Source organism: Columba livia, chromosome 3, assembly GCF_036013475.1.
Source record: "Columba livia isolate bColLiv1 breed racing homer chromosome 3, bColLiv1.pat.W.v2, whole genome shotgun sequence".
Classification (NCBI taxonomy): Eukaryota; Metazoa; Chordata; class Aves; order Columbiformes; family Columbidae; genus Columba; species Columba livia.
This window is the reverse complement of record NC_088604.1, coordinates 89,205,444-89,232,519: the sequence shown is the minus strand read 5'-3', so window position 1 is coordinate 89,232,519 and position 27,076 is coordinate 89,205,444. Positions and strand designations below refer to the sequence as shown.

Below are 27,076 nucleotides of genomic sequence, written 5' to 3'. Positions count from 1 at the left end.
ATAAAAATCACACCACACTGTGAGAAAATATTTATATCTGAACAGCATATAAAGGCCCCCTGTTCAGAAATGTAGTGAGTTTATTCGCCTTTATTTCACATTCTGCAACAAAATAGGTAAATTACAGGTGTGGTTTTTACTGATGAGAGAACAGAAGGGAATATTTGATGCAGTCCTGTACAAGAAAATAATTAATCAAACAGACTTGTTTCACAAACTTGTTACCTTTACAATTGTTCATAGTGCAGAGTTGTTATCAGAAACACCTGTTTACTGCCTTTTAAATTAGCTTAGCAACCGAGTAAAGGAGGAAGTTAGATTTATACCAGCTACTGGTATAGTGATTTGTAACTTACATTAGCTGGTTAGAAAAGTAATTCGGCTTGCTGGGAAGAGTTGGGTAGCATCCCTGCAAGCCACGAACATGAGTTGGTGCGCGTCCTTGCGCAGACACACGGGACACAGAGAAAGGAGCCCCAGGGCAGTTTTGCGCTCCAGAGAAGACAGGTGGGAAGCAGAGCGGTGCAGGAGCGGAAGAGGAGAGCAGCAGGGCGGGCGGGCTGCAGGAGAAGCGGCAAAACCAGCTGCCTGGCCCAGTTCTGGGCTTCCCTGTGCGCTCCGGACAGGGGGAAGGCGCAAACCAGAGGGCAGGCCTGGGGGCGGTGCTGAGGGTTGTCCAGACTCCTTGCCCGGTGCAGCCCTCCTCAGCCCTCCTCCCGCCGGCGGCCCCGCTCTCACTCCAGCAGCTTCTTCAGCCCCGGGGGTGGCAGCAGCAATGAGGCCGATAGTGGCGGCGCGGCGGCGGCAACAGCAGCGTCGGCGGCGCTGGGGGGTGCCGGTGCTGTTGGTGCTCTACGTGGGCTATGTGGGGATGGGCGCCGGCGTGCTGCAGGCGCTGGAGCGGCCGGCCGAGGTGCAAGCTGCCCAGCAGCTCCTCCAGCAGCACTGGGAGCTACTGGCCAACCACACCTGCCTGGGGGGGCCCGACCTGCAGCGGCTCATCAAGGTGAGCCCGGGGCTCTGCCGGCCCGGCAGCGGCGGAGCGAAGCACCCGTCCGGCTGGCAGCTGCCGGGGCAGGCGCGGTCTTAGTCCCGAGGGGGATGGGAGGCTGGTAACAGCAACAACCTGGCTTTCTGCCTGCCAGTAATCTTCTTCTTCTTAAAAAAAAAAAAACATCTATTCCTGTCCGTATCTATGGACACGTCGCGCACAAGCTGCTCACAGCGTGGGAAAAAAAGTTTTCTGCCCCGTGGGCAGCTGCCTCGGAGCAGCAGCGTGTAGCGCCGCGCCACTCGTTACTCTGTGCTGCCGATAAACTGGGCTTTGCTGAGCTTATCGCCGCGTATTGCGGCCGTGTTTTCTTCTACTGATAAAGAGTTTTTCTTGTTCTCCTCTGTCCTCCCATAAGCTGGAGCGTCCGCGTGTTTTTAAGCGGCGCGTCCTGAAGGAAGGTGGTGGCAGTTTCACATTATGTGATAATTACCTGGGTTTAATGCAGGTGGGTTTGCTTTGTTGTTGAACTTAGTAAGAATTACTTATATCCTACGGCATCTTATGAGTGATAAATTCTAATGGAAAGGTTTTGTCTCGGTAAGTTCAATTGGTGTTTATACTAGTGTCAAATTTTTGCATTTTTCTACTTGTTATTTAAAAGGAAACAGAAAATCCTGGTAACGCAACTTAAGATACTCTTAAAAATGTTTCTGAAGATATTTGCAGGATGGTTGTAAAATGTAAAGCAGGACCAAATGCAATCTTATCAAAGTCCAAGTGGATGCATTCGATGATACAGACATGAGCAAAGTGGATAAATGGGTTCTCTCTCAACTCTTGTCTGAAAGAGAAAAACCTACAAAATTGAAAAGACTTGAATATTCACCCAAATCATTCTAGGTCAGTAGGTGTGGTTGAACACACATGGCTTGGTTTAGTCGGTCTGCCTTAAAAAGATGCTACCAGACAAAGAAAACTTGTGGTGAGGGTGTGTGTGTGGGCAGGAGGGGGCTGTTTTTTGTGGGATGTTTATTTGTTTTTTGTTTGTATAGGCAATGTTTAGTGACTGAAACTGTAGCAGCAACCCCCAAAGGTCAAAGGACCTAAAAGGGACTTGGAAAAGTGTTTTCAGGTTTGGTGTGTTGGTTTGGTTGGCTGTTTTGTGTGTGTGGTGGCTGTTTGTTGTTGTGGTTTGGTTTTTTTGAGGTTTGTTTGTTGTTGGTTTGGGGAGGGGGGGGGCGTGTTGTTTGTTTATTTGTTTGTTTTTTCAGCAGGATGAAAAACACAGATACCACCAAGTAGATAATCTTATCAGGAGCTTCAATAAGGCTCTGGAAGACAAAATTACACTGATAACCTATGTCAGGCTCCCATCCCTTGACTTTCTAGATGGTAAATTCTGTCTGGCAGTTGGTAGTACGTTGAACGTACCATATGAATTCAGACCTGTCTAAGCTACTGTGCTATCTGCTCTCATTTGAAGAGTATGTTGTGTACTGTGCTACATGTGGAATATAAATAGTCGGAAAGAAGTGAGAAATACCTTGGAGAAGACCAGTCTGGCACTTCATAAGGGCAGGTTTGAGCTGAGCTTCATTCAGCACTGGTCCATTGACCAGTGAGTGGCAGGCATGGCTCTTGCCCTGGGCTTGGGCGGGTTTCATTTGATGAATGACAGTAATGGAGAGAAGATAATAATAACAACTGAGCAGGTAGAAAAATCTTTGTAATGTCATTTTGGCGGTTTGTTTCACTGTAGGTTGACCCCAACTAACTCTTGATACTGTCTAGTAGTTGAGGGAATAGGACAGCTGCCCAAATTCCTTTAGAGCAGACACTGTTATAATATGCTGTGCGAGTCCTTAGTTGTGACCTAAGCAAGCCCTAGATGAGGAAGTTACAAATAAGTTTAATTTTGTTTTGCAGAGAGTCTGGGAGTGCCTTCATGCTTTGACAAACCATAGGTTGAGTTTGAATGGCTTTGTGTGTTATTTTTAACTTTCAGGGTGATAAATCAATCTTAAACGGATAATCCACATGATTACTACTTTCCTATGCTCTTTTTTAACTCCCTGTGGGCCAATTGCTTGGATACTGTAAGTGTGCTCAAAAGATGAGATGGTTCTTTTGTGCAGTAAATGGTTATTGGCAGTAAATTGCACACAGTTTATCAGGCAGTGTCATCACTAGCCCTCTTCAGATAACAAACTTGTATTTTAGATACACAGCTGATTATTTGCTCATTATGGAAGACCTATAAAAGTGTTTGTGAAAACAAAGCAGTGTGTGAATTTCAATTGTGTTGACATTACTGGCAATTCCTCATTGCTTTCTTACAGCTCTTTCATCGTAGATAATTCTAAACTGTTTATTTTGTATAGGAGCCAATATGGAATAAAATCCCAGTTTGCTAAGCAACGTATAAACATCGTTTTACAACCTGTTTGTTACTTAGTTCCTAGTTATCAACTGGGAGCGGAAATCCGATGTTTTAGCCTTTGTGCAGATGAAGAGCAATAGAGAGCCCCTGCTTTTTTGTTTTGTTGTTGGTTTTTTTTGGTTTATTTGATTGGGTTTTTTGTTTGGTTTGTGTTTTCCTGGAGGGACTGGCCAGCTCTTCCCTTGCAGGATGCTGAACAGTTGCATGTTTCCTAAATAGCTGAGGGTAGTATGTGGGAATGCTTTATGTATGAGCAAACAAAAAATGCATGCTCATGTGTTTATACATACATACTTGTGTGTATGTATATGGAGAAGACAGATTTGTATTTTTCTTGGCTTTTGTTACTTGTGCTTAGTACAAAGGCAGCATAGGGGACAACAGAGGGACTCTGGCCACATGTCCCTCTACTGTGCATCTATTAACAACTATTCAAGGAAGATGTACTCTGTTTTTGTTGACCTGTCTAACCCTAGGTTATTTTTCTGACATTGTTTACAGTCTACGATATGAATACATGTTCAGGAGGAAAAAGATCAAGAGCAAACCATTCCTCAAGGGCCATTAGGCAACACGCAAAGAATAATATCTGGCTTTTTATTATAAATATTGTGGTGGTCTTCATATGCCAGAACTACTTGCTGTGAGGTCACATCAAAGGAAGCTCTCAATGATAAGACTCATTGGATGGAGACAAGTGCAGTGATAAAGCAGGTTTTGGGCAAGGCACCCTCAGTACACTGAAGAACAGTAGCTGGACTCAACTGCTTTCCTGCACTGGCATATCTCTTATAGCTGAGACCTGCTCTGACATTTTTGGGAGTGGGGAGCACCTGGACATGCTACCCAGCATGATGAACTTCCAGTTTTACTGCCTAGAGTGAGTGTATATAAAGCTCTGCTCCATCTGAGCTGCCTTTCAAACTCGCTCCTTTTCCTGCTTCATTTTCAGTGGTTACAGGCATCAGTGTAGCTATAGCTGCTCTATTTTTCAGTGTCTCTTTAGTCAGATGATTGTCTGGCTGGGCTTGGACCAGTGCATTTTCTGTGTTAGGCTATTACCATGACATCCTTTTCCTGCTGCCCTTCCCTTTTTGCTGGAAGCTTTTTGTTGTTGTTATATATATTTTCCTAATACAGCTGTTTTCTGTATTTACTACATTGTTCTATCCACTTTCTATTATTGTAAATGCACAATGCTATTTAAACCCAGTTAATAAAATAAACTGGGAAGCAGAAAATGAAAACTGAGATAAACAGAATAAATATATTTTGGTTTTTATGTCTAGCAAGATTTAAGGAATAGTGAAAAGGACCAGAGTCTAAAAGGCAGGCTGTAAACTAGAAGGCTGCAGGTGGATCTAGATACTGTTATCTACATAGTCAACAGCTAGAGCTACACAAAGAGTTTTAGTTCATGTTTAAAAGAGCAATGAGATCCCATGTGACTGAAAGATCCTCATCAATACCTTGGCTTTTGCTGGCATTGAACCGGTGGAGATTTGTGCCAGCTGTCAGGAAATACAACCCTGCCAATACGGTTTACTGAAAGCATCTTGCCCACAGATGTTGCAGCAATGAGTGAGTATTAAGGTGTGAGCATCAGATATCACCTGTTGGTGATTAGAGACTTTCAGAAACAGGACTGCCTCTTGGTATTGTGGAGTATAGACATCTGTATAGAACCTACTTTAGTTAAATATCCATTTGTGTGTCACGGGTAAAATAGGGTAGATTCCCTGTAATTGTTCTTTCCAATTTCCTTCTTATCAAAAGAAGTTGTAGCCAGTTTGTTCTCTGGACCTATTAAGAAGCACTATGGGTACCTCACCCAGAATGTGCATTCTGTGCTTGTAATAGCCTGTTAGAGTATACCTTTGGCAGTAGGCATAGGTATGTTCCACCCCAGCTCTCAAGTTACTTGTATCATTAGGGTTTGGGAAGCGATTGGATTCAGCAACATTTTGTCTCATGAGTCAGACCACTGACTCTTCCTTGATATAAAAGCTTAATTTCTATTAAAAGCGCTAGTGTTTTAGGGTAGTATCGGTTGCATCGTTACTGTACTTTACTAAATATCTTGCTCCCTTTCTGTTGAAGAGTAAGTCTAGCTGAATTCTAGAAACTGAAGTGCAGACCCAACTGCAAGGTAGAAGTGCTTTTGCCCATAAGTTTCACTTAGAGGAACTGGTACCAATTATATTAGCAAACATGGCTGGGGGGTGAAAGGGGCAGTTATTTGATCAGGCCTCAGGTTTTTCAAGTGACATGAAGAAAACAGCTGGATTCCACTGAATTCATAATATACCTTGTGCCTGCTCTTCTTTTGTTGAGAATTCAGGTAAGTTTCCACTTCAGGCAAGGACAGGGGATCAGAGCTAATGGCTGGGAAAGGTGTGGTTCATAATCTATTAATTATTTTTAGGTTAATTGACCTTTGTCCTTGAAATCTGAGACCAAGGTTAATGTTAACTGTTTTCTTCTGATTTACAGCTGGTATTCTGTGAGACCTAAATGAATGTTTATATACTAACATTACACAGAATTTCCAGGGCAAAAGCTTTGTGACCTGATGTTTCTCATTAATCTAAATGATAGTTTGATGCCTTGGGAACACATCATTTCCCTCATTGATAGATCACAAGGGTGAGGAGAGGAAGTGTCTGAAATGAGGCAAACAATTTTTAGGAAAACACACACTCCTTGGAGAAGTGGATATTTTTATGTATGAACATGTAAACTTCAACTAAACTTGGGAATTAAGTTTAGTTGACTCCAGTCCATTTGCATACTTTTTGCCTTACTTGAGAACTGCTTTCAAATACAATTATGAAATACTACTTTTGCCTAGATAGATATCTCAAGGTTACTGTGAACTCTGGCCAAAATGCCATAGTTCTGAAGCACAGAGCAACAGCAGTGACTGGAGCTGTAGTTAATAAAAGGGTCATTCATGTGACTACTATAATACTTTGCTCCAGAAAAAAAAAAAAAAAAGTGGTTTGTCTCTTTTTATAGAAATAAGAAATTTTGAGCTTGAAAGTCAGGAATTCTTGTGGAAATAATTGTTAATGTCATAATCTTTCAGGGCTTCACTTCCCTCTTTTCACTGTATATCTTCCTGGTTTTGGGGTGGTGGGGGCAGTTAGGTTATAATTGTTCTGATTAATTATTTATATAAAGGGTTTTGTTGTTGTTGTTGTAAATATTATAGGAGGGAAGAGAAGGAAAATATTCTGAAGATACTAGAGATTGCAAGGAAAGTAGTGTCCCATTTTACATATACACATGCATTCATTCCTTATTGCTAGGCTGAAATACCTTTTTTTGAAAGCTGTATCCTAGTCACAGGCAGTTGTGACTCAGTGCAGAGGTGAAAGACTAGATTTTTAATTGATATGAAGGAGCAGTTGGTGATGAGAAGCTGTGCTGCAGCCATGAGCTGGCGGCGGAGCGGCCCCCATGTGCTAAAGGGGGTTTAGAAGAGAGGATGCGTGTACAAGCTGAGAAAGCTGGAAGTTGCCCAGAACTGATAACACAGCACACATGGTGGATGAAAAAAAGTCTTACGGGTAAGACTGGTAAGGACAGAGTGACTCCACAGCACGTAGAAAAGAATAAACCTACATTTTGTAGGGAAGAAAAAGATGTAACTCTCAAACGTCAAGAGGGAACTGAACACTCTCTGTAGGCTGAGTCTGTATTAAGCTTCTGCACACTTAAGTGGGTGTCCTGGTAGAACCAGCAACCTCACTCCTCTTTTTTTGTGTGTGTGTGTGTGTATGTTTAGCTGCATGCATTTGTGGGGTTTTTGTATGCTTTGGGTTTGTGGTTGTTTTTTTTAAACTAGACTATCAACAAAAGAGATCTTTTGAGAGTGTAGTTCAGTCATATGCTTTAATTTTTGCTAATATGACTATAACTATATTGATTTTGTTGATGCAAAGCTGTGTAGATGGGTGAAACTTTTCCAGGATAGAGGTGTTCATTACCAGTCATTTGTGGAAGTAGAGCCCAAAAGCTGTGAAGGGCTAAAAGGCAGGCAGGCTGAAGCCATGTGGTCAGGTTGGTTCGTTGTTTCAGTTCCAATAAGGAAACTGAGACAAAGTTGTCTGAACACATCTGCAGGAAGAACCAGCAATTGTTATACTAATTGATAGCAGAAGAGAAAGAAAGAAGAGCTATTGCTGCTTTACAATAAGTTTGATAAGTCAGAGATATGTACGAAAAGGGAATCAGCAGAAATCAACAGCTTCCTTATGGAGTTACCAGTGAGCTGAATTAAAGGATGGAATTTGCTGCAGAGGGACACACAAAACTAGGCTTTGATTTGTACTGAGATATCATTATATCAAGTGTGCATTTGCAAGGATTAGTTTATCATGTTGCTAACTGAAACTTCAGAGCTCATGATTGAGCAAAACAGTTCTGGAAGCCAAAATCTGGATGTTCGGAAGCATATTCTGTCAGAAAGGTAACAGATCAGGCATCTACATTTAAATAGACTACTTTGAATAGAAGTTGTGATGGTTTTTCAATCACCAGTTATAGTTGACCACACAAGTAGCTTTGCATGGTGCTATCAAGAAACAGAACAGCCTACTTGATGAAACAATGTGACAGCCTGCAAATAAAGTTTTGTTGACTTATGAATGCCTAAGAATTTGAAATATCCTACTTTATAAGTCTTATAGAAGTTACTATAGTTTCCATAGAAACTCTTATCTGCAGTTTAAAATTATGTAAGTGTTGTCAGGTACAGATGTAGTAGTAGTCTCTGTGAAATGTAAATTGTTTTCATTTTTGGTGGGGAGAAGTAAGTGCAGAGAAGTGAAACTTCTGGTTTTTTAGTGTTGTGTAGCTTGTCTGTCAGTAGAAGCCAAAGCAGAACTGAGTTCTGTTTCTTTTTGATAATTTTAACCACCAACCTGTTTCCTTCCTGTTCCTCTCTGAGTTGCACACATGACCTTTCAAGTTCCCCAAAATATGAAGCCCAGGCTCTGCAATTTCAATATCCCTTGGGTTTGAGCAGTTGGTGATACTGACTGGCATCTTAGATCAGGCATATACCTGCTTTTAAACACTGGATTTGAGATGCTACTTCTACTTTTCATGCATCACGTTTTGGAGCAGATGCTGTATAAATTGCTAGTCTAGTTAAGAGAAGAAGGAATACCGCTCAAATTTCACCTCAAACCGGTGGAAAGCAAAATGAAAAAATGTCTCTGATTCTCAGAAAGGCAGGCTCAGTGAACCAAGCAGATGATACCCACAGGCCAAAATATACTTCAGTGTGTTGTGTTTTGTTGGTGGGTTTTTGTTTTGTTTTTTCAAATCAGCAGCAGAGACATTGGTGCCCCTTCAGTGGGAAAAGCATGGAGAATTCAGCTGTTCTGTTGGAGTGTTTATTAGCTGTCTTTTTTCCTGTGTTATAACAAAACCAATAAACCACTTCTTTTTATACAAAAAAAAGCACTAGTGAAAAGCAGAAGTCTAGAAGAACATACTAAATTAGGGCAAGTATACGCTGATGCCTATCCAATGACTTCTTGTGCCAGAAGTTATTTCTGTGTATTAATAGTGATCTATGGATGTCTCTTTCATGAATCCTCCTCTGTGGGTGCATCTGTAGGAGGAAAAGCTCCATTAGTTCTACTGTTCTCAGAATAATCAGTCTTTAATTTTCTGTCATCATTGTTACTGTGTCAAAGGCTGATTCTAGATATTATAACACAATGTTTTATACCTAAAAAAGAAGCCAGTATACTTATCTCTACCCTCTATGAATCCTCCTATTTAAGGATGGCATCAGTATCTCTTTCTTCCTAACGTAATGGACTTGATATTACTCCTGGGAGCATGTGCTTATTGAAGTGGCTTTGATTTGCGTGAGTATTTGATGATCCCCATATTGGACTGTGACAGGCACAGTGGGCCTAATGGTTAATGATGCTGTCTGGATGTTTGATAACAAGATTTAACAAGACAATGCTTAGCCAGAGGCTTACTCCTGAGGCTCTTGAAGGCCTACTACAAACGTGTGAAGTGCCTCAATTCCAGAAGCAGAAAACAGCTGCCATGCTGGGAGCTCAGTGCTTGCTCTTTGCCAATGAGTAATAGTTGCATGGTACTTTTCTCTTAGTTGAGATAAATGTGGGATCATCATGCTGTTTGATGCAAATACTTCAGCCTATCTGCAGGCTTGGAAGACAAACACTGTATTTCCTGGCAGTAGCAGCACCTCAGGGAAAGTTAAGATGATGACTCTGAGATGCTGCACTGGTGTAAATCACTGCAGAGCACTGCTCACAGCTGCTCGTTCTCTTGGTTCTAAACCATGCAGAAGTGGTGCAATGGTGTGAAATTAGACATCTACTGACCTGATTATTGCTGCTTGCTTCTCATGTGAGGTCTTGTGCGGGCTGCATGCTTCCCCTTTCTGCATGAAGAAATTATCATTTCTTTGAGCTGATTCAGCCGTGATTTCTTAAAAGCCTCTCTGGTTCTTAAGTGGACTTAGAAACTTGATGCTGTGTGTAATGTTGACAACTGTTGAGCTTACATCAGCAGGACATCAGGCAGGAGAACGGACAACACATGTGCTGCATGTGTAGGTTTTTGAGTCTGTCTGATCAAGTTGATAATGAATTCATCTGAGAGCTGTACTGTTGCCATTCCAGAAGGTATGTATGTGTTCAAGACTAACTACTTAGAACCGCAGAGATCACAGTCTACAGAAGGAAGGTGGGAGAGAACAAGAAGCTTTTTGTTTTCAAATCTAACCACTAGTTTCTGAAGTGGGGGAAAAATACAGGCCATCTGTATAAATTGCCAGTGTCTCCCCCTGCTATGTGGTTTAGTTTGGGAGTTATTTTATGGTCGTGGGGACTGTGATTCCTGATTAGGCCATTACCTGCACAACTTCTTAAACTTCTTAAACCTGAGGTCAAGTATTGTTAGAGATCAAGAACAGAGAAAGGTCAGAACCTGCATCGCATACAACCTGACAAACCCCAATGCAGTCCTGGAAGGAGCAGGGTGGGTAGGGGGAAATTACACACAAACTATTCAAAACAAATCCTTCTGGATGCTTCCTAATACAGCCTTTTCTCTGTTGTGTTGGATGTTTTGTTTTTTAGTGTTGTGTTGTTTGGGGTTTTTCAGGTTGGGGAGAAGGGTTGGCCTTAATTCTTCCATGTCACTTATGCTGAATAGTAATTCTTTCTGTGAGATGCCTCACTCAAGTCGTAGCAACAATTTGCAGAAGGAAGAGTAATGTAATATAGCATCTGGTCCTCAGCCCTTTTCAGAGCAAGAGCTCTCTGCTCTGTCTTATGCAGAGAAGAGCATGTTGTCAGACTTTAGTAGATTATAATGTGACCCTGAGTGGTTTAAATTGCCTTAAGTTATGAGTAAATGAAGATATTTCTGAGAATGCAACTATCAAACCGTGTTTCTTACTTGGAAAAATGTGGTGATCTCTGAGCTGCTCCTTGCTCTTAGTGTGAGACCTGGTATCACAGGAGAAAACATATAATGGTCCTTGTAGTTAAGCTGCTGCTTGAGTCTCTGGAAATAGCTTTTAATTTGCAGCCCTTTATAGTACTATATAAATCACTTAAAGCATTTTACATCAGTAAAATGGGACAAAGCTTCCTTGCGTTGCAGGCTTGAAGTGTTGGTTTACTTGATGCTTGTATAAGCTACAACTTCTTTGTAAAACCTACAGCTGATGCAAATCTAACCTGAGAGATTCCTTTTATCATGAATGGTGACAGCTTTGTCAGCAGCCTTACTGCTAGGATAGTGATAGTATTTTTGGATATCCATATGTCTTTCTCAGGTGATGAATTTTATATATTTTTGGTTATACTTCGCATTCAGGGATTCTTGGTCAGTGGGTGTGAAATGTTTAGTGTACATGCTGTGATTAATGTTGCTTTGGACAGAACTCAGTGCAATGTTGTTAACTTTATTGACATGAGAAGGTACAGTCAGATATGGACACTTAAGATATCTGGTATCTTAATTTGGCATAATTCTGCACACTTCAGCATAGTGACTTCTGAATGCCTGGTGCATTGAACAGCATTGGGCATTATGCTAATCTGATCATATATTTATAGTCCTGATGTGGGAAAATATTGCTCAATGCTAGTAGACTGGCCACCCTGCATAGTTTTCATCTCCTATATCACACTATATACATTTCTCCCCAGTATAAGCAAGGGCCCTGTATAATTTATGTGTGCATGTATATTTGCTGCTCTGAGACTTCTGCCATTAGAGTATACCATTTGGAAACACTTTTCAATAGGGGGGAAAAAAAAATGTCATAAGGCAGTCTTAATAACTCTCTGGCTAGGCTTTGTCTAGATGGTTCTTGCCCTCCAATCTCTTCCACATTTACCTGTATGATCTACAATGTGTGTATTTCTTTTTTTCTATATATATTCTTTTATTAGGACCAATAGGCTGAGGTTTTTTAGCTTATCTCTCAGCTCTTTGGTCTCTAATGCACAGGGTATTCCCTATTAAAAGGAAACAAAAGAGTCAGAAGTAGTTGTATTAATAGTTTGCAACTTTACCAGCTGACACTGGAAATGCCAGTCAAGTCACATGAACTTGCCATAAAGGGGTTTGTGGGATCTCACATTATTTTCTCTTTGCAGGGTGTCGTCCAAGCCTACAAGAGTGGCATAACCCTCCAGGGAAACACCACTAGCCTGGGCAGGTGGGACTTCCGTGGGTCTTTCTTCTTCTCCATCTCTGCAATAACAACCATTGGTAAGAGTTCCCTGTTTGCAGGGCTGCCTTTTAGGTGGGAAAAGAACAGGGATGAGGACCTGAACTATCAGATGCTGCTCCAGCCCTGTGGGGCTTCATGTACCTTGTCTATTTCATGCAATAAGTGAGCACCCATGAACCTAGCCCTAGAAAGTACCAGCACAATAATAATCTCTAACTAATAGATACAGGGATAATTAGCTCAGTATATAACCCTACTAAACTATGCAGCTCTTGGGGCCTGAACACCTATCATTTCATGGCACTGCACTGCCTGTACTTTCCCAAGCCCAGTGCTCTCTAAGGGATCTGAAGTGAATTGTGCATTGAAATAAGCTTTTTCTTTAACAAGAAGAGGTAAGGACTTTGAGAAACTTGTAATGTTGGCTGTTGACTTTTATGGAGGCTGTATTTATAAATTATTGCTTTTTATTATTACCTGTATTGGATAAGGACCTGCTTGTTTAGGTGAAAGTTGGGTAATTTGATAAATGAAACAATTTGGTTGAGTCAGGTTTCAGCAAATGAGTAATGCAAAGCAATGAAGGAATGATGAAAATGGGGGGGGGAAGGAATGAAAACAATAAAATGTATTTAGGTACAGTGTTACTTAAGTTAGGTTCTATTAATTATTGTCAGGGCATCTCCCCAGACCCCAAAACAATTAATAACTTCCCCTGAGCTCTTTTTCTTACTGTGGGACCTAGTATAAAAAACATGGGTGGACAGTATATGGAGAGATGGTGGTTTAATAAAAAAAAACCCTCACAGGTTTCCTGATTTGTGTTGAATCTGTCAGCTCTCTTGAATTTCAAGTACAGCAAATTTTCTTTGTGCACCCAGGTAGAATATTCTTTTGATTTCTCTGATAGTTATTGCAGATACATTAACTTCAGAACGTTAAGCCCCCAAACAAGAACTCAGAATGATTATATTTTTGCATGATTGGGGGCAAAAACCCCAAACCTTCCTGTGATTCAGTACATCTTTCTGCCTTTTTCTTTTGCATGTGTGTTCTGGTTGGGGATTGTTTGGTGTGTTGTACTAACAGGTACAGTGTTGTACCAGATGATGGCAGTGGAGGCTCATTAGACAGGGCTACACAGGCTGTGTGTTTCCAGCACAGAGCCTGGGCAGCTTCCTCCAGCCTTTGGCACAAAGCAGCATCTGCTCAGAGCTGCTTTGCTTGCCTCTGTAGTTAATCCTGATTAGTTTCTGAGCTGTCAGAGTGACTCTGCTTTACCGCAACCATTTTAAGTTAACCACACTGGGTAGGAGTCGTAGAAACATAGAACAGCTTGGGTTGGAATGGACCTTCAAAAGTCATCTAGTCTAACCCTCCTGCAATGAGCAGGAACATCTTCAGCTAGATCAGGTTGCTCAGAGCCCCGTCCAGCCTGGCCTTGAATGTCTGCAGGGATGGGGCATCTACCACCTCTCTGGGCAACCTGTGGCAGTGTTTCAGCACCCTCATTGTAAAAAATTTCTTCCTTGTGTCTAGCCTGAATCTCCCCTCTTTTAGTTTAAAACTATTACCACTTGCCCTATCATAACATGCCCTTGTAAAAAGTCTGTCCCTGTCCTTTTTATAGGCTCCTTTTAAGTACTGAAAGGCTGCAACAAGGTCTTCCTAGAGCCTTCTCTATCTAGGCTGAAAAACCCATAGTCTCTCAGCTTGTCCTCATAGGAGGGGTGCTCTAGCCCTCTGATCATCTTGGTGGCCTCCTCTGGCCCCTCTCCAACAGGTCCATGTCTTTCCTGTGCTGAGGGCTCCAGAGCTGGATGCAGGACTCCAGGTGGGGTCTCAGCAGAGCAGAGAGGCAGAATCACCTCCCTCAGCCTGCTGGCCATGTTCATTCTGATGCAGCTCAAGATACAATTGGCCTTCTGGGCTGCAAGTGCACATTGCCAGCTCATGTCAAATCTCTCATCCACCAGTAGCCCCAAGTCCTTCTCAGCAGGGATGCTCTCAATCCCGTTATCCTTCAGCGCGTATTGATATTGGGGGTTGCCCTGACCCAGCTGCAGAACCTTGCACTTGGCCTTGTTGAACCTCAGGAGGTACACATGGGCCTGCTTCTCAAGCTTGTTCAGATTCCTCTGGATGGTATTCCATCCCTCAGGCTTGTCAACTGCACCACTCAGCTTGGTGTCATCCACAAATTTGCTGAGGGTGCACTCGATCCCACTATATGTCGTTGATGAAGATATTAAACAGTACTGGTCTCAGTACGGACCTCTGAGGGACATCACTTGTTACTAGTGTCCATCCAGATCTTGTGCCATTGGCCGCTACTCCATAGGTGTGACCATCCAGCCAATTTCTTAGCTACCAAACAGTCTACCCATCAAATCCGTAATCACTTTCCATTATGAGATGCTCTTTCTACTCTGTCAGCTTCTGTTTTTACTTTAGGTGCAGGTGACTACCGTCTCATAAAGCCTAGTGTGTTTCTCAGGTCACCACTAGAGCTCACTCTCACTGGGATACAGAGAAGGGCATCAGCTTATTTGTCATTTAACACCAACTGAAGGGTATTATTATTTTTTTCCCTCACTGACACAGCTTGAATCTCAATGTCTCCTGTTGCAGTATCTTCTGTGCTGTGCCTATCTTGCATTTAAATGAGCTTCATCTATCTCAACTAGTGATTAAAAGCAGTATGCAAATTTTGCTTAAAAAGCCATGTTGTAACTTGCAGGCTTGGATGCGCTTGGTACCCTAATGCCAAAGGTTTAAAAAACAGATGTGAGTGAGCTAAAATATCTTCTTTAAAGAAGTGCCTCAAAGCCTATGTAGTTTTTGGCCAATCTCATAATTTTAATGAACTGCATTTATAACTCCCGATTATGTGGGATGGGCAGCCCTGGCCTTCTGTTGATACCTTCTCTCCACTGTTATGCTTCTGTGCTTTCTTCATTGCTGTCTTTTACATGTCATATCATCCTAGATCTTGTATGCTATCTGATTTTCTGAAGATGTTTCCATAGGAACCCTCTCTCTTCAATGTCTTGAAGAATCAATCATCTTCAGAGTTCCTTTAGAGTTTTAGTACTAAACATGATTAAAGAAAGAGAAACTAAGTTGGAGCTGGTTTTATCTCAGACATCTTTATCCCTTGTCAACATAAAGTCTCTCCTTTCAATGTTTACTCTCCTCCTAGTTAGTTTGGACTAGCAGGGCAGAGGTCAAACCAAGTTCAGAGTTGGGGCACAAGATGAAAGTTCCTAAAGTCAAACTACCACAGGGTGGTGTAATTTCAAAGAAGGTGCTAGGGAAAGGATTTGTGATGAGACCAGGGTTGTAAGGGCTAGTGTAAGAGTAGAAGGAAGAGTATTGTTCTCTCTAGCCTGAACGTCCCCTTTTATCTTGAATGGGTGGATGCCATTAAGTAGTGCTACCTTTCCATTTTCTGGTGGCAAAGCTAAGTACTCATTTGTATGACTTTCAAAGGCCCTTTTAAAAACACAGAGTAGTAAAAGCAAGTAAACCATCTCACAGTGAAGAAAGTAAGAGCTTGGCAAAGTGGGGCATGGCATGATGGTCTGTGGGAGGTCACTGGTGAACTGGGGGTGGCACTTACAGCAACATTATCTGAACTGTCTCCTGAGCACTGGCAAATTGTTTGCTTTCCTGACTGCATGTTGTTTTGTCCTGTTGAGACTAAGCACACTACACAGCTTCCAGCGGATACAGAGTACATGTGTAACAAATGGAGGAAGACTGCAGTACTCATGTCAAGTACTTTTCTGGTCTTTTACTCACCGAAGGAGTGAGTGTGCAACTGAACTTGGATGTTGTCTGGAATTTCATAGGACTAAAGCTGTAAATCATTGTTCAAACAAGTTTTTCAGCCACTAGCATTAGTTATTCATCTCTACTTCATCATAGCACCACTTAAAATGAACAGTGCTGGGCATCTCCCATATACACCCTGGTTCAACTTGCCAGAGTCCCAGTGAGCTTCCCCATATAAGACTTCCCTGAGATTCATTCACTACTAGTCTTTAAAATCAAAATATTTAGTTTGTTCTGTTCGTAAAGCTGAGATGCCAGTGCAAATACTGGGGCTTCAAAGTCCTGTTTCTGTCTCTACCACAATTGGGAGGTCTTGGCAAAGTCATGCTTCATTGACAGGTGAATTGGAAATGGCTGTGACATCCCATAGCAGATGTCTTGAGCACAGTGTTCAGCTGATAAATGTTCCTGCACTTAGAACAAAGTTGCTGGATGTAATACGAAATTTCACAAGAAGCTTGAAGTCAACCGTGTTCATTTCTTTGGCGTCATGGAGACATTCAAAAGTGGGAGGGAGGAAGGGAGGACAGAAACTCCAGACTTGCTGATGTTCAGTTTAATGTAGGTGCTACCAAATGATTTTTGAAAATCCTAATGCTTGTTAAGTATCATGGGATGACTCAGGTTTTCTGGGACCTCAGAAGGTCTCATGCAAGCTTCTGCTTAAGCAGTCAGCTATGAGGTCAGACCAGGTTACTGGGGGCTTTATCAGGGACATGTTCTAGCTAAGCTGGACCCATGTCCACTCTTTCAAAAACCCCACAAACATATCTTAAAGGCTGTGTGACTAATCAATTTGTTTGTGTTTTGGTTTATTTTTTTTTCCACTTTGCTGATTCGTAAGAAGATAATTTTTCCATCTAAACTGTAGGGTTGTTTTTTTTTCTCAATGCAGCATTTGAATTAATCATGAGCAGAATCTTATGTTTAGCCCAGATTAAAACATTTAGGCTACTTGTAAGGAGCACAAGTGAAAGAAAGTTTAGATGTTCTGAAAAGTGTTAGAGGAGGAGCTGGTAGTGGGAGCAGCTCAGTGGTTCATGCAATCCCTGGGGATGCAGGAGGGCAGTGTGCAGTTTCCTCCTGTGCCTGGGAGAACAGGATTGTGGGTCACTGGAGATGACCCCAACTGCCAAGTGGAGCAACTTTCTCCAAGTATTTAAATGTGTAATGCAAAATAAAGTAATTCTAGCACTGGAACCCCTTGTTGAACTGCCCAGTGGGCACTCATGTGTTAGGTGAGCCAACCGGCTCCCAGGTTTTGCTGAGTGCCTGGGTGTTAAAAACAAAACACTATCAACAAGAACATTCTCTAAACTGGGGATTAGGTCACTCCTGTGGGAAGTGATGGCTTGTAGCAACTCGGGTAAGAGAAAGAATTAAACCAAATCTCTCCCAAAATGTGTTTGATTGCTCACACTCCTGACAAAGTTACCAGTTACCGGAAGAGAGCCTTTGCAGGGGCGGGGGGGGGATTTTTTAATTATGTTTGTTGGGTTTTTTTTCCCCTCATAGCTGAAATTATTTGCTGAATTTGCAGATTTTTTTCAGCCTATGAAAGACACTTTTTTTTTTTTTCTTTTAATTCTAAGCAGTTTTTGCTTAAAATACTTTTTCATGTCCAGGCAGTAAGAACAGGAGCTAAACAAACCTCTCATTGTGGGTTGCAGGAAGTCACAGTTACCTCAGCTGAACCAGGGCACTGCAAGTAGAATACTGGCTCATGAATGAAGAGATCGTTTACTATAATCCGTTAATCACTCATCAGTCTCCTCCTCTTAGCAAGCCTGCAGGGCCTTCAAATCCCTTCTGTACAGGAATGTAAAGGGCAAGCAGGAAAACAAACCTGAATTTACTAAGTACGTGTAACAGAAGCATGTGAGTTAAAGCATGTGGGGAGGAACATTTAGAAATAAAACCACTCTTATTTTGCCTCTTATAAGGAAAATGAAGTTACATTGAACTTCATTTCAAAATGAGAGAAGCTATACAGGGATTTAATCCAACTGATTCACTGCAAACACACTTTGACCTCTACGTAGTTTTTGGTGACTGCCCCTTGGTGTCTCTTGGTGCAGGTATACCAGGTGTCATCCCAGTAGCAGGCTTACTGAGGGATGTGACACAGCTGCCAGTGTAGTTTGGTTTAGTCTTTGAACTTTGTTCAGTTCTTCTAATGTATACCCCACAATGGTGTAATACACTGATTACCTTCATTCCATTTACTGGAGATGTAAGTCCCATTTACTCATTCCTGCTTGAGTTTTATAACAATTGAGGCTTATATGCAACTGGATTGGCATTTTTTTCCTAGTCCAAAGGCATGGGTGTGTAATCAGCCAGACACAAATTGTTAGCCTTTTTGCATAATCTAAAGGATCCTGTGCTGTTTGATCGAACTTTGTATCCTGTATAAAAAGCTAGTGGGACATGGCTTTTTGGCATATTTACAGCAACTGCTCACCAAGTCTTCAGGAAATAGTCTTGAGCTGCTGAGCCCATGAGAAAAGGGAGCCAGATAAATCATATGCAAAGTAGAACTGGCATTTGCTGTTCTGGGCTTACTGTACACATTAGGCTTTCTTACATCATTGAATTTGTTGCTCTAAATTCAATGTGATGTGAAGCTTAAGCTTAGATGCTCTTGTGTCAGCACTTAGTGAGGTCCCCAAAATCCTGAAGGCTGCTGTGCTTCACACAGTGACCTGAGATCATGGACCTTTCTTCCTCTGTTATCTGATGGCTTTCTCCAGAGACTGGATAACCTGGAAATCTGTGGTAAAAAAGAACTGCCTGAGCCATTGCAGTATTTTTAAACTTATATATATATATATGGGAAAGAAGAAGGAGGAGGGGGTGGGGAAAAATACATCTTGGGAATAGCTGGCCATAAATGTATGTGATTCATGTTCAGACTCCAGTCTTACACTAAATGTCCCCCAGCTCTGTCTTGGGTTCAGACCAGCCCACAAAACACTCTTATTCTATAAAAGACAAAAACTGGAACCAATGCACTGAAATGTGGCACAGTGTGAACCGGATCACACTAGGCACATATCCTTTAAGTTCACTTATATGGGATCATCTACCAGATGTACTTGCCTGCATGTTTCTTATTTATCACATCTGTTAGTCTAGAAATGGTGAAAGCTGGCAGAAGTCTGCACATACATGTGACAGGGGAGGAAAAGTGTGTAAACATCATGGAGCTCCTCATAAGTGAAGAATATGGCACTGGAATTAAGACTGCTGTACAGTCTCAATTTAGCTCCTTTGAGTGTATTTCAAAACAACTTAGTTGTTTTGAACAGCATCCCGTTCTCTCCAGGGGATGCTCAGCCCCTTCCCAGGGACAGGCTGCTGGGATATTGCTTTGGAGGTATGCTGTGTGTTGCCACATACATTACACTTAAGGGCTCACAAGTCATTCAAGGCTAAAATTATTAGAAGGAAAATCCTCCAGATAGTAAAAATTTTGAATTTGTGGGGGTAGCAATGAGAATGAAAGGACAGTCTGTATACATATTGTGAAACAGTTTGCTGCCAGACCTGCTTCTGGGGGTAGTTTGCTGGTTCATGTGCACAATTAACTGTTTACAGAGCTGTCCATAGCAAGAGATATTTTTGGCAGCTAAAAACTAGCACAGAATGTATACATATCCCAAGTTCATAGGCGCATAACTTTCTGCGTTTGTTGTTTAGTGGTTTACTGCATCTGTTGTGGGACAGAGGTTGGTGAAGGAGTGGGGGTCCATCTAGTCAACCATGGATGCTTGCACTCATTTCGTGGACAGAGCCCAGCCCTTGACCTCTCTTTCCTGGGGGCTGCTTGTTTGCCCTGGGGCTACACCACTGGCAAGCAAGGTAGCAAGATGTTAGTGGTGGAAGCTCCTCTGGGCTTGCACTGTGACAACTGGGCGTTGCTGGGAGGGGATAAAATCATCATAGAATGATGCGTTACTTGCGTATAATGATAGCATATATGCATATAATGATAGCATTATTTGTGGTGAAAAGATAAGCTTTGCCAGGTTACATCAATCTTATATATGGACATACATAAATCTAGTGAGTGCAGTTGATTTTTGAAATGTAGTCAAGGCCATAGGCTAAGTGTGGTTCAATCACAGTTGAAATCATAGTCATGTGCTATTTTTTTCTCCTGTCTTAAAAAGCATCCTGTGAAATAAAGTTAAGTCTGACCTTCCTGTGGCAGAAACCCCTTGAAATTACAGAAGTGTGAGTCTGCAAATTTACAGGACATTTTTAAGAGAAAATGTGGGGAATAAAGGCAAATATTGCAGCAGTGATGTTGAAGCAGTGATGGTCTAAAGATATAAGCAAGGCAGTGCTTGAAGGGCAGTACCTTTTATTAGACCAATTCATACAATAAGAAAAAAAGTGCTTGACATCTTTCTCGTCTTCAATTTTTTAGGTCTAAACTGGAGTATTTTACTCAGGTCAGATATAATTTATTGTGCTTTATTGACTCTAGACAAATATTTTGACAATTCAAGCATAAAGTGTACTTGGTACTTGTGGCATGAAAGAGGAGCATAAGCAAGGACTCAGTGTTAAGTTCATTAGTCCTATGGGACAAAGATAGAAAAAGGTTGTTGGTATAATTAAAACACTTGTTATGATTCAGAGACCATCTGACATCCATGCAGGATCATTTACCAGCATACCCAATGCCAACAATGCTTTCAAAAACTGAACTGAATGGAAGTTTTGCATTTGTGTTAGATCCCCAGCCAGGACAGTGAGTAGTGGGGAGGAAATTCACTGGTAAATGGAAAAGGAACTAAACAAAATTGTCAGGGAAAGAAATGCTATTTTCCAGCCTACAACAGGATATGACAAACAATGGATCTAACTTACAGTTTCTTGTAAAAAAGGTCCTTTCGGAGCAGTTACCTTGTCATCTAACTTTTGTAGAAGATGGAGCTTCACCCCTCCAGGGGAGAAGGGCAAGCAGAGAATATTTCAGACTTAACACTTAATTCCTTCTCTGCCTAGGCTATGGGAACCTGAGCCCAAGCACTGTGCCTGGTCGAATCTTCTGCATCTTGTTTGCACTCTTTGGGATCCCTTTGAACCTTATCCTCATGAATGAAATTGGGCAGCTGATGCTGTTCGGGGTTCAGCATTGTGCCCATCGCCTAGAGGAGGTGTTTCGCTGGCAGGTGAGCAATGTGCACAAATATGCCTCACCCTCAAGTTCAGGAAAGACGGAAAGGGCATTGTCCAATATATTTGGGATCCTCTGACTAACAAGGACAGCCTGCCTACCTACTTGGCCAAAAAGGCAGTAATACTCAGGAATAACTGGAAGCAAATAAATTTAGCTTATGACAGCCTTATGAGGTGTCAGATAAGGTTGTTTATTAACTGAGGGAACTTCTATGATGAATGGCTTCCCCTACAGTGATGTGAGTGCCAGAGCCTTAGAGCCATGCACAGTCCTAGAATATCTGGTCTGTTTATTATCAGTCATAGTTAGCATTGCACATCTAAGTTACACGAGAATGTTTGTGGAATAGGCTTTAAACTGGCATGAATTTAGGACTCATGAAGGTGATGCACAGTTTGTGTTGACTGACACCATTTATTCTAGTGGAAGGTTGTGAATGTTTGTGTGTTTGGTTTGTTTTAATGGAGTCCAGCATCATCTTCAACCAGAAACACAGCTGGATTTTCCCTGCCACCCTTCTTGTGACAGTGTCATGGTGTTGTTTGTTTGTTTTTTCTGTTTTACTAGAAAAAAGTTTCCTTCCTGATTAAGACCTGTGCACTGGTAACTGGCTTGTTATTGTTCCTCCTGCTACCTCCCTTGTTGTTCTCTGACAAAGAAGGCTGGTCTTATGAAGAAGGCTTCTACTATTCCTTCATCACTCTCAGCACTATAGGGTTTGGAGATTATGTAATTGGTGAGTAGTTCACGTTTCATTGCTTTCACCTACTAGACATCAAAGCCAAATATGTGGTTATGAAGCTCCCAACTTGGCAATTTTACACCACTAGGAATCCACAGAATTGATGATAAATATGTTGTGGTAGGCATTTGACAGGTTAGAGGAGACATGATTTCTGAGATAGCAATGCCACCTGTGGAAGAAGAAATAGTTTCCCAGTCAATGAGTAATCCTCTAGCAACTCAGGTGATCTGTCCCTTGAATTGACTACAACACCAGACTGCAGTGCTACATTTTTTTGTAATCACAGCAGACTCTGATCTGAGTGTTAGCAAGTGATTAATTTTAACCAGATGCTGCTCTGCATCACCATTAACAGTCAGTGACCATTTCCTCTGTCAAAACCCCAGACAACTGCTTTCTAAAAGGCAGCATAAGTCACTTAGGTGTAGACTGTCAGGCACCGGGCACAGCCTAGTTTTGGTTGCCAAGACCCTTTGCCAGAGGAAATGGGTTTGGACCCGTGCCTGATGCATTTGCTGAAACACAGGACACACCTTTTTGATAAAGCCTTTCTCATTAAAAACAACTTGATTATAGAAACACATGTGCCCTTGAATCCCTGGGAGGCAGAAAGGCTAAAGCACCTTACAGATTCTGTATTTTCTTCATACAGCTTGTTTGATGCTTAGATAACTTAGTGGCAGTTACCTTAAGACTTGTCTATAATGCATCAAAGTTATGACTAAGTTATGACTAGAGTTTGTGTAGGCACACTTAAATGAGCTGGAATCAAGTTAGCTTGGGTTAAGGATACCCAGATGGAGCTTAACAACAGCTGGCCACTTCAGCATTTTCTTACACTAATTTTATAGATGATGCTGAACTCCGTGCTGCAGCAGCTTTATTCCTCTCAGGTCCTAATAACTAATGTTGAAGTTCTTCTCTCGTATACCTCCTGCTTCCAGGCATACCTTCACCGATGTGATACCTTTGCAACTGGTTCACCACCATAGATATGCTAGGTTCAGTATGAGATTAAATGAATTCGTCAGTGACCTATGGTGTGTAGAGTCCAAACCATTTTGGCCTTATAATCCTGCTATCGTGGTTTATGTCTCAACTTAAAAATAAGCATGGCCAGGGCACGAGTTCAAAGGACTGTCACTATTTTGTGATGGGCATGCTGTTTTCCCACTAACGTGATCTCTGGCACTGTTCCGAACCAGGTAAATTCTGGGGGTTATCACATGCCAGGAGTGATGTCCAGTGTTCACTTTGGACACAGCTGCTCTGTTTTGGGGGAAATACAAACCAGGCTATGGCACTTGGATTTGAAGTCATAGAGTGGTCCCTAGCCTATTTTATTTGGTAATATTCATGTAGCTTCTCTTCCTGGCCCTGAAATTTGTATCCTGTGCCTTACCTGTGTCTGTAAGGGTACCGCAGCCTGCTTTACAGGTACAGCCCAGGCACTTTGTAGGGCTGTACCTGTAGGCTGAGCAAATTCCTTTCCTCTGCATGTGTTAATAATAATATTACTACTGACACTAACTTAGCATGTAGAAGCCTCTTTGCACTGAACAATGTGGAAACACAACCAAAAATATAACTTTTTCTGAAGGGATCACAAAGTACCTGGCCGAGCAACCACACAGAGGTACCATAATTTCAATCTGTTTTCCAAGGCTTCATTGTTCTTAGAGGTTTGGGGATTGCTCTGGCCCCTTCTCTCCTGCTCTTAGAGACTTGCTTACTCACTTATATCTGTCTTAAAAGATATATACACACACTGGTACATAAAACCCACTTACCTCTCTGCCTGAATACTGTAACATACTAATACAATATTGTGGTGCTAAGTAGAGAAAGGAATCTCTGCATTTAAATAATTTCACTTTGACATGGAAGTAATTTGGGATTTATTTTTCTTTCTTATGAGTAATCTTTACAATTCTTAGGGAGTTTTAGGCATTTGCTTGACATGTCATGAAACATACTTGCTTACAACATATGTTCACATACTAAGTAGATGACATACATTTTATATAGAAGTCATTAATACTCAGTCATATTTCCACTGTCTTTGCTTTACATGTAATGTCTCCTTTGAGACACTCTTGATCCAATCTAGAAATTTTTTGTAGGAATGAACCCAGACCGCACCTATCCAGCCTGGTACAAGAATGTAATCTCTCTCTGGATCCTCTTTGGGATGGCCTGGTTAGCACTGGTTATCAAATTTTGCATCAACTTTTTAGAGAGCTCCAGTGACTTCTGTCAGTGCAACAAGAAGACAACAGAGATGGCAGAAGACTTAATGGATAGCAACAAAAATAGTATGACCGGACTTCACAATGTGGAGAACTGCAATGACAAAGACACAAAAACAAAAGGACCAGATGAATCTCACACCTACACAGCTCCCACAGAAGCACTCTAGGGAAAAAAAAACCCACACCCTTAATGTCTCTTAGGTTTTAGTGCACCAGAGATGCACCACTTAAAAATGTGATGATGGAGCTGCCCTGACATTCACATGGGGTGAAAGCTTACTGAGCTTGAAATGCTTCTATTCTGAATTGAACAACGACATGTTGCATTTGCAGCACCACCAATGAGACTCCTTGCCAAAAGTAGATTTATGAAAGTATTACCTACCCTTCCACCTCAATATATGAGGTAAACTTTGACATCCATATGCAACACTTGCTCTTGTCCTTTTTTTTGCATGCCAAGTTCTTGTAGCGTCTAGTTGTACATATGGCATTTTGCAAATACCACAGTTAGAAAAGCAATTGCCATTTAATGCAGAAAACAAATTGCTTGTTGATAAAGACTTGGTCAAAAGCACTATTTAAAGCCACCTGGCAGTTACTGCAAACGTGCCCCATCACCTGTATGCTTGTGCTTGCCAAAGATGATAATGTGCTTTTGCAATCTGATCGTGGATGTCAATGAGGCAGAGCTTGTAGAGGTATGTAATAGAAATAAATAATTTAAGTCTTTAAAATAATTTTCTATGTCAGAGGTCCACTATTATTAAAAAGAGACAAGGCTTTTCCTTACTCCAGAACTTATGTAGGCTCGTCCTTTGTAAAGTATTATGTAGACCAAATGTCATCAGCTAAATGTGACAGTTCTTTTAAATAGATTCTTATTTTGCCACATCTTGGAAGCCAAAAAGGAAGACTAGAGGCAGTTTTAAGTACCATTAGTTCTAATTTTATCCCATGGTCAATGTTGACAAGGGCTACTTTAATCTAGGAGCAGACCATAGTATCTTCAACTGTGATCAAGAAATGCTATTCTGATGAACTTCTCACATCATAGAAGAATAGCATATCTGTTCTAGCTAACATATTTTATATAAGCACAACTACATTTTGATCCATGGAATGCCAAACCTGCTTATTTGGCCTTTGTATCAATCATGAAACAGAACTGTTTAGGTTTTATAATCCTTTATATTCTCAGAAATCTTCTGATAAGTGATGCCTTTTATAAAGACCCAACAGTCTAACCCCTGCTACCATTTATATGCCCACGTCTAATCTTCTTGTTTTCTTATTCTTATTGTGCTCGGTGCATCCTAGAGCATTAACTTCGAAAACTTGGCCATAGTAGTAAAGCAGGAAGAAGCATTTGGGTGAGCCTTCAGCTGCTGCATTGGACCAAGGTTCCATGTGGATGGTGGAGAAAAGACTGAAAACAGTCTGTTGGGGTATGAGACTCAGGAATTAAAAATATCCATAGCTGGATTCACGGATATGTAGGAAGTGAAATGTTTACCATCTTCAGGATCACAAGTTCTAGAACATGTACTGTAGAAAAACTGTTTCCTGATTAGGCCAGTCTCAGTGTGATATGTGGTCGAACTGATTACAGGAGATAATGCAGGAAAGGAATCTGCTGAATGAAACTTAATTTGTCAGTCTTTTTGACATCATCCTGTTACTGACCCCACTGTAATAAATATTCTCTCAAATACTGTTTCAATGGGCAGCGGAGATAAGAAAGGGGGAGGTAGTAGGGATCTCAGGTAGTAGTTGGGACACTGATGCAAAATAAATACATTTCAACTTTTTGAACATTGGGTAATTTCTTTAACAGCCTTTAGCACAAACATTTCTATTTCTTCTATGTTTTGTCTTTATTTTTCACTGATGGGTACGCAATGTACGTTTTACTGACATTCATAATAGGCTGGCCTATAGGTAAGAACAAAGTGTATTTATTTAAACCTAAATAAATCACAATTCCACAGTTTAAAATATGATGTGCTTTTATGCACATCCTTTGCACATTCTTTCAGGTGCAAAACTTAGTAAATCTAACTACACCATAAAATCTGGATGCCCAGAAGGTAGTAGCAGTTTCTACTGTCGAAGCATGGGAATGTCTGTGCAAAGTGTATTTCAACTTTAACCTGGAATGTCACAGGCTCTGGGGATTTCTACCAGTTCTGCTCTTTGATGAGAAGGCTTAGCTTGAGAAGACCTTATTCTTTTCAATTTGAATGTCTATTGTATTAATCACATCTGGTTCATATTCCTGTGCAATTTGTAGTTTTCGGATGAGGTTTTTAGAAGTGCCTGAGAGGTTTGGGCACTTCTTGTCCCACTGAAGTGTAGTTGTGTGGCTTAGGACAGCTGATCACACTTCTGAGACCTAAAAGGAAGAGGTACACTAGGAGTAGCCTTGAAAAAAGGAAAAAATGCTAATTCTTCTTAGATCTCAATGTTTCCACTGTATGTCAGGGTTCAGCCACAAACTGAAGCATGTGTCTGGGTCTCAAGGTGACTCAATATCTGCCCCAGCAATCCTTGCTTATTCACTTCCTTTGCAGCTGTGCTGTTGTGTTACCCAGCAGCTCACAACCAGCACAGTCCTGACACAGGATACTTTGTAGGAGACACATCTGAATGGCTTGCAAGCCACATGTAACTCCTGAGCAGCGTGTTTCATGCTTGTGTTCTGGGTCACCTGAAAAAAATATGAAATGAGTCGAATACCATCTCTGCCTGGGTTCTCTGATGCCAAATGAGCATGTTGTTAATTATAAATACCTTTTTCTTGACAGTTTCCAAGCAAGCTTTTTACACAGAGAATAAATATTGTTGTCCCCATGTCCTCACAAA

The 27,076-nt window shown here is 41.4% G+C and overlaps 2 protein-coding genes across 5 annotated transcripts in view; both read left to right on the top strand.

Annotated features, from left to right (window-relative positions):
- Window positions 1-561: 561 nt before the first annotated feature.
- On the top strand, window positions 562-27,076 carry LOC102089057 (potassium channel subfamily K member 17). The gene is made up of 5 exons (XM_065058158.1): window positions 562-1,006; window positions 12,107-12,221; window positions 21,040-21,206; window positions 21,782-21,950; window positions 24,083-27,076. Exons 1-5 carry the CDS (start codon window positions 776-778, stop codon window positions 24,376-24,378), a joined length of 978 nt encoding a protein of 325 aa, XP_064914230.1. The 5' UTR covers window positions 562-775; the 3' UTR covers window positions 24,379-27,076.
- The window catches only part of KCNK5 (potassium two pore domain channel subfamily K member 5), a 129,975-nt gene continuing 115,002 nt past the window's right edge, over window positions 12,104-27,076 (top strand). For 3 of the 4 annotated variants that reach the window (XM_065058152.1, XM_065058153.1, XM_065058151.1), the window contains exon 1: window positions 12,108-12,221. The gene's annotated coding sequence lies outside the window, so the exon portion shown is untranslated. Of the gene's footprint in view, window positions 12,222-27,076 lie in introns of all 4 variants that reach the window. The other variant, XM_065058154.1, reaches the window with a different exon arrangement.